Source organism: Cyprinus carpio, chromosome B2 (genome assembly GCF_018340385.1).
Source record: "Cyprinus carpio isolate SPL01 chromosome B2, ASM1834038v1, whole genome shotgun sequence".
Lineage (NCBI taxonomy): Eukaryota > Metazoa > Chordata > Actinopteri > Cypriniformes > Cyprinidae > Cyprinus > Cyprinus carpio.
In genome coordinates this window covers 31,104,987-31,113,337 of record NC_056598.1, presented here as the reverse complement: position 1 = coordinate 31,113,337, position 8,351 = coordinate 31,104,987, and the positions used below count along the sequence as shown (strand labels likewise).

At 38.2% G+C, this 8,351-nt stretch overlaps 1 protein-coding gene across 1 annotated transcript; it reads left to right on the top strand.

Moving 5' to 3' along the window:
* Positions 1 to 317: 317 nt before the first annotated feature.
* Positions 318 to 8,113, top strand: LOC109107591 (transmembrane protein 200A-like). Its single transcript, XM_019120846.2, has 2 exons — positions 318 to 530; positions 6,799 to 8,113. The coding sequence occupies exon 2, from the start codon at positions 6,832 to 6,834 to the stop codon at positions 7,933 to 7,935; it is 1,104 nt and encodes a 367-aa protein (XP_018976391.2). The 5' UTR covers positions 318 to 530; positions 6,799 to 6,831; the 3' UTR covers positions 7,936 to 8,113.
* Positions 8,114 to 8,351: the final 238 nt, after the last annotated feature.

Genomic DNA, 8,351 nt, shown 5'->3' with positions numbered 1-8,351 from the left:
ACACAAAACACACACAGACATCTACACATAAAAAATCATAAAATGTTTATTAAAATATTCCAATACCAATAAAGTAAAAAAAAAAAAAAAAAAAAAAAAAAAACAATACCAATAAATACCCAATTATGGAAAAGTAAAATTGTTAGACACTGTTATATTTTATCATATTGCTGTCATTTTTAACATTTATTTCTTGATGTATTATTTGATCATTCAAACATTTTGATGTGAAAATAAATTTGTCTATTTTTTAGAGATATTTTTTTTTTTAGATGGCAATTTCAACAATCATTTTTTTTAGATGGCAATGTCAACAATGTAGCGCACTCTACAGTGTGCAGTATGCAGTGTGCAGCACGCATCACGCAGTACGCAGCGCGCGACCCGCTGCTCTGGCCGATGGGCGGCGCGACACAATGAAGAGCTCCTCAGATCTGCTTCAGCAGCATCAGGATGAAGATGACAGAGATCCTCAGACATGGACGAGAGTGATGCAGACGAGCTCTGTCTGGTGGACGAACACAGTTTCGGTGAGAACCTCCAAACCTTCCGCACACACTGATGTCTTTGACTTCACTTAAACACTTGTTAAATCATCCTGATGTCGCTGTTTGAGAGGAAATAATCGCGTTAAAGCCTTTTGTGCGCGTTCAAATGAAAATCAGTGATGGTCAATGAAATTTCTAAAGTGATTGTTCAGCGTTTGACATTTTGTTTCATATTGGCAGAATTATTAATATAGTATTTCATTGTTGCATTGTAAACTCGTGGAGTCCTGTTATAATTTTTTTTTCATACCTATATTCAATTCATTATTTTATATTTTATATATTTATTTTCACACACATCTTTGCATCTTTCTTTGTCCGCGTGCATGATTTACTCTATTAGTTGAATCTCTTCAAAAACAATAGAAAGACCGATTAATGTAAATCAAAACACGAACTGAACGAAAAATACATTATATTACAATATCAGTTCAGCAGTTTTGGAAACAATAGTGAACGCTGACCTTAATATGAACATTCAGAACCATCAACTGATCCAACAGATCTACTTCCTCTTTAAATAATTAGAGTTAAGTACTTATTGTTAAGTTTATTATTATTGTTTTAACTTATCAAAAGAAAAAGAATGAAATGGAAATTTATCAAGGTGACCTTAAAGTTGGGCATGAACACAAGTCAGCACATACTCACAGATTAACTGGTAATGTTTATTACAAACAATCTGGATTATGTAATTATATTACGTTTTAAAATGCTCATAATCAGAATACAGTAACTTTTTTTGTGGGTAACATGATTACATATTATACACGCAGTGGCAGTAAATTATTCATACGTGTCTTCTTTTTTCTCTTATTAAGTTTCCTGTCCAAAAATTCTACTGTATTTCATACCGTTTAGCTTTGACTATATCCACAATATAGAATCGTTATGTAAATGTCATGTAAATCATTTGGCGGTCCATGCATCTGAATTTGGGAGCACCTCTCAAGCTATTAGACCGTGTATGAAAATAATAATTATGAAAAACACTTCAGCTGTGAAATACTGTATCTTCATCATATCCAGTGACCTTCAGTAACTGTTGATTCTGGAAGTCTGGACTGTTTTCATGTTTATTAATGTTAATGTAATGCAAAGATTCCCAAATGTTTTTTTTTTTGTTAGCTAAACCCCTTTGACATTAAATATTTACTTGTAATATCTCTGAGGAAGTTAATATTGCAATAATTTAACCACATATTCACGTTTACAGTTCTCTGATGTTGATTAATGGTCACGTTGACATGCAGGTAAACAGATGAAATATCTATTTTTAGTGTTCAAGTGTTTTATTTAGATTTTTTTATTTTGTGGAACGTGTTGAAGTCTGAGATGTTTGGCTTTTTCTTTGAGCTCAGAGGCTGTAAGGTGAAGTGAAGAAGCGTCTAAAAATGCCTGGCCGCAAGGCGTCTCAGCCGAGGGTTGTGGGATTGTTTGGTGTGTTTGGCGCTGACATTAAAGCCGTATGGATGGGTGGTATGGTGGGTTGAGAGGAGTGTGTGGGAGTGTGTGCTCGTTGTTCTGCTACCTATAAACACAGACGAGCTCAGGCAGATCAGGACACGCTGTGTAAAGAGACAGATCAGTGCCAGCTTCATGACTGTTTGCTAATCAATGCATTCAACCTTTCATTATTTTAAGACAAACATTGTGTTTGTTCTTCCTCAGTCCAGCATTGATGGACATAAATTCACAGAGACTTACTAAAAATCCAATGCAAGTGCCCGCTTCAGTTTGTTTTGTTTGCTTCAGCTGCAGAGAGTTTATGATTCATGTCAGTTTGATTTCATGACAATAACGTGTGTCCCTGCAAAACTCACTGCCATGATGCCAGGACGCTGCTATGCAGTTGCTCAGGTGTTGCTATAGTAAATGTGGACAATATGGTTGTAGATGGTTGTAAATGGTTGTTGGGATGTTGTAGGTGGTTACCAGGGCGTTGCTATGCAGTTGCTAAGGCGTTCTGAGTGTTGCTACTGTAAATGGTTGTTGGGATGTTCTAGGTGATTACCAGGACGTTGCTATGCAGTTGCTAAGGCGTTCTGATTGTGTTGCTGTTGTAGATGGTTGTTGGGATGTTGTAAGTGGTTACCAGTACGTTGCTATGCAGTTGCCTAGGCATTCTAATTGTGTTGCTGTTGTAGATGGTTGTTGGGATGTTCTAGGTGGTTACCAAGGCTTTGCTATGCTGTTGCTAAGGCGTTCTGATTGTGTTTCTGTTGTAGATGGTTGTTGGGATGTTCTAGGGGATTGTGAGTGGTGTTGTTACGGGTGGTTACAGGGCGTTGCTATGCAGTTGCCTAGTTTTGCGTTCTGATGTGTTGCTACTTGTAAGATGGTTGTTGGGATGTTGTAGGTGGTTACCAGTACGTTGCTATGCAGTTGCCTAGGCATTCTGAGTGTTGCTGTTGTAGATGGTTGTTGGGATGTTCTAGGTGGTTGCCAGGGCGTTGCTATGCAGTTGCTAAGGGCGGTTCTGAGTTTTTGCTGTTGTAGATGGTTGTTGGGATGTTGTAGGTGGTTACCAGTACGTTGCTATGCAGTTGCTAAGGCGTTCTGAGTGTTGCTGTTGTAGATGGTTGTTGGGATGTTGTAGGTGGTTGCCAGGGCGTTGCTATGCAGTTGCTAAGGCGTTCTGAGTGTTGCTACTGTAGCTAATGGTTGTTGGGATGTTCTAGGTGGTTACCAGGGGGTTTCTATGCAGTTGCTCAGGTGTTGCTATAGAAATGTTTGACAGGATGGTTGTAGATGGTTGTTGGGATGTTGTAGGTGGTTACCAAGGCTTTGCTATGCTGTTGCTAAGGCGTTCTGAGTGTTGCTGTTGTAGATGGTTGTTGGGATGTTCTAGGTGGTTACCAGTACTTTGCTATGCTGTTGCTAAGGCGTTCTGAGTATTGCTGTTGTAGATGGTTGTTGGGATGTTCTAGGTGGTTACCAGGGCTTTGCTATGCTGTTGCTAAGGCGTTCTGAGTGTTGCTACTGTAAATGGTTGTTGGGATGTTCTAGGTGGTTACCAGGGGGTTTCTATGCAGTTGCTCAGGTGTTGCTATAGGAAATGTAGACAGGATGGTTGTAGATGGTTGTTGGGATGTTGTAGGTGGTTACCAAGGCTTTGCTATGCTGTTTGCTATGGATTCTGAGTGTTGCTGTTGTAGATGGTTGTTGGGATGTTCTAGGTGGTTATCAGGACGTTGCTATGCAGTTGCTAAGGCGTTCTGAGTGTTGCTGTTGTAGATGGTTGTTGGGATGTTCTAGGTGGTTACAAGGGTGTTGCTATGCAGTTGCTCAGGTGTTGCTATAGTAAATGTAGACAGGATGGTTGTAGATGGTTGTTGGGATGTTGTAGGTGGTTACCAGGGCATTGCTATGCAGTTGCTATGGTGTTCTGAGTGTTGCTGTTGTAGATGGTTGTTGGGATGTTCTAGGTGGTTGCCAGGGCGTTGCTATGCAGTTGCTAAGGCGTTCTGAGTGTTGCTGTTGTAGATGGTTGTTGGGATGTTCTAGGTGGTTACCAGTACGTTGCTATGCAGTTGCTAAGGCGTTCTGAGTATTGCTGTTGTAGATGGTTGTTGGGATGTTCTAGCTGGTTACCAGGGCGTTTGGTGTTCTGTGTATATCCCTTTAGTCTGGCACAAATCTGGTCTTTAGATATGATATTTAACATGCATGTTCCATTTTTACAATGCAGTTTGCCATATTTAATGTGGCTGAATTGGTTTCATTTGCCGCAAGTTTTTTTTAGTTTTTTTATTATTGTCATTTTGCTGCAGTATGGAGATGTTGAAAGCGCCTGTGAAGTGTCAGGACCCCCGTCGGCCCTCATTGACGTTCTCTGAAGGGGGTCTGACTCACGTCTGTCATTCGTAGATGCTGACATTTCCACTGGCTGTGTGTCATGACAGTTTTACTGAAGACTATTCATGCCATGAATTATTCATAAAAACATCACTGTACGGCAGGCATGATTCTGAGGGATTGGGCAAATTGAAATCCTGCTGGCAAAGGTGAATTATACATTAGCCGCAATAAGTGATGTCATCTGTCTCTCTAATTGATTATTTGATTGAAATGTATAAGTGGGTTCGTGAAGCAGTGCATGTGGAATCTGAGAATTTAAAGATGATGTTTAATTGTAATAGGATGGATTTATGAGAGTGAGGATGGTGGTGATGCCGAGATATTAGAGAGAAATAGATAGAATTAAATAATATCCCCCTTAGGCTGTCAGGAACAGGAAATCATTAAATCTAAAAATCCAAATGTTAAAATAACTTTTATCAAAAAACATACATGAAGCATCTGCTTCCATCATTGATAATCATTGACTGGAATCATCTGAATATTACAAACAAATGAGAATAACTGCATGTGTTCATAAAAACAGATGCAGTGTTAATAAAATATCATAATAATGAAAAAACAAACATGTTGAACAAAAATAGGTCAGCTTTGCTTCATAATGAAAAACTGTGCTGGATGTTTTGCCAGAAGATGTTATTTCTCAGAGGTTGCTCTTTTAAATCTGAAGGAATGTAATGAAGCTCTAAGTTATGTTTCAGTTCAGTTTTCAAGCTCATCTTTGTTTTAGAAGTTTCTCTTTAAAAGTAATATTAATAACAACTGACACGAGTCAATAGTTTTCATCCAGTAAGAATATAGGACTATAATATGAACGTGGAAAGCAGTTTATTTATTGTTATCATTTGATGAGAAATGATTGAGTTCATTTTGCAAACTTTTGTATCCTGGCAAATCTGAGCCCAGTTTGAGACACGTTTGAGATCTCATCTGAAACTCTAGAAGAGACTCATGAGAGATCACTGGGGCCTTTTCATCTCACTTTGCTCTCCATTTAATCTCATTGCTGTCTAGGGGCAACTACTGAAATATTAACCCTGCAAAAGTGATTTTCTTACTTTCTTATTTGTGTCCTGTTTTCTAGTACAAATATCTAAAAATTTAATTTAAATTATTTTATTTATTCAAAAACAGGGTTATTAATGTTAACTAAACCTAAAACTAAAACCTAACAAACATTTTGATTACTTGAAATAAATAAATAAATAAATAAATAAATAAATAAAACAAAACACTAACTGAAATAAATAAAATGTTAAAAAAAAAAAATTATAATAAAATAACATAATTTCAACTTATTTTATTTAATCTAGTTGTCAAGGCAACATTTCTTATTTTTGTTCAGTTGAAGCTGAAGTACTAAAGTAACTAAAACTAATAATATGGAAAAAAAATGGTAAAAAAACAAAAACAAAAACACAACAAAATTACAAAAACAAACTAAAATAATAACGAAAAGAGAAATATAAAATCTAATTCAAGATATTAAAAATAAAATAGTATATCAATGATACTAAAATAACACTGATTAAGATGCATTTACTTGAGAGGCACAATGACTTTTAGTTAAAAGTCAGAAATGAAAATGCATAAATGCAGATTCAGAAAAATAATATTTTTTGTCTTTGAATAAACTAATAATTTTTCTGACCCCACTGATGAGTTTTTCCCTGTTTTTAACCATGAACTTATATTATTATATGATCTTTGTACTCTAAAATCTAGATAATATTTGAAGTCTTGTTTTCTAAAAAAAAAAAAAAAAAAAAAGATCAAAATTGTGTTAGTGTTTGCTGAAAATGAGCAAAAATATCTGCCAATGGGGTAAGAAAAATAATCTTGTTTAGCCTTACCTTTCTTACCCCACTGGCAGATATTTTTGCTCATTTTCAGCAAAAACTAACAAAATTTGAATCCTTTTTTAGAAAACAATACTTAAAATCTTAAGTCATTTGTGACTTAAAAAGCAGCACAAAAGCAGTAAATATATCAGAACTTAATTTTTGATTAGTAATATGCATTGCTAAGAACTTCATTTGAACAACTTTAAAGATGATTTTCTCAATATTTAGATTTTTTTGCTCCCTCAGATTCCAGATTTTCAAATAGTTGTATCTCAGACAAATATTGTCCTCCTAACAAACCACACATCAATGGAGAGATTATTTATTCAGAATTCAGATTATGTATAAATCTCAATTTCACAAAAATGACCCTTATGACTGGTTTTGTGGTCCAGGGTCAACATATAAGGACCCAACAACCGTATATGCAATACTTAACCTTGAACAGAAGGGGGCACTTAACTGCAACTTTTATTTATTTATTTTTTTATCAGCACAGTTTGTGTGTGATGTGTATTCTGTTCTTCTTTGCGTCCCGCCCACAGGATGATTGACAGCCTCGTGACCCAATAGGCAGGATGATCGCTACCGGCGGGCTGCTGAGGATTTCCCGGCGCCAGGACTCGCTGCGAACCAAGAACCACGCGGAGAACAAGAAGAAGAGGAAAGCCAAGAAGAAGCGCAAGAACGACGTGGTGGTGTTGAAGGGCAAAGTGAAGCTGTGCTCCGTCTCTGGGCTGGTGGCAGCGCTGGGGGTTTTCATCCTGATGATCGGCGTCACCATGGCCGTACTGGGATACTGGCCCAGAGAGAGAAACAACGAGAAATTCATCGAACCCGTGCGACGAATAAAAGAGGACAACCTCACAAGCAATAACAAGTTAGTGAAGTCAAACACCTCGTCAGGCTTCCTCAAAAGCTTGATTGTGAGTTATTTATACTCGGACAACCTCAAAGTCTTCGGACCGTTAGTGATGGGCATCGGGATTTTCCTCTTCATCTGCGCCAACGCGGTTCTCCACGAGGATCGCGATAAGAAAACCAAAATCATCAACCTGCGAGACATTTACTCCACAGTCATCGATATTCACAGTATGCGCTCCAAAGACTGCGTCCCGTTCAACGGCCTCATCGTGCAACCGAAGAGCGATAAACCGGCGTCTCCACGAAACAACAGACGCCCATCGTGTGCGAGAAAACACAGCTTGTTTGCGAAGCGCCAGTCGTTCGCCGACACGATCTACAGCATCCATCAAGGAGCCGAGGGTCCGCGCGAGTGGGAGACGCGCTCCATCGTCACCTCGTCCGTCAATGCCTTCACGCTCCCCGTCATCAAACTCAACAACTGCGAAGTGCAGGAGAACGAACCTCCGCGGCGTAGGAGTTGCGTCGCGACGCTGGAGACCAAAGCGGAGGTCTCAGGGACGCGGATGTGTCTTTCGCACCTGTCTCTGAACGCGCTGACGGATCCCGGCGCCAGGCGTCTGGACGAGAGCTCGCGCAGGTTCAGCTGTCCCAGACTGGAGCGGTCGGGCAGTAAGGGCTACATTAAACTAGCCGATCTGGGAGGAGATTCGTTCGAGACGCCCGACGCAGAAACAGAGGAGAAGGAGACCCACGCGCTTGATGAAAACTCAGATGCACATCTGCAGAAACACACTGCGTCTCTCTCGGATTTGTGAACGATGATTGGACATGAGCTAGGGGCACATTACAAAACTGAATTTGACTCCCAGACTTTATTTTGAAGATGTGAAATAAATACTAATAAACAAAACAAAAACTTATACATGTCAGAAAAGGAGTACACTGCAAAAAATGATTTTCTTACTTAGTATTTTTGTCTTGTTTTCTAGTATTAATATCTAAAAATTATTGAATCAAGAATAAAGAAAGAAAAGAAAAGAAAAAATATTTAAAAAAAAAATAATAAAATAAAACAAATCTTGTTAGTTTTTGCTTAAAACGAGCAAAAAAATCTGCCAATGGGGCAAGAAAAATAATCTTGTTTAGGCCTTTGAATTAAGTTTTTTTTTTTTTACCCCATTGGCAGATTTTTTTGCTCGTTTTAAGCAAAAACTAACAAGATTTTTATTAT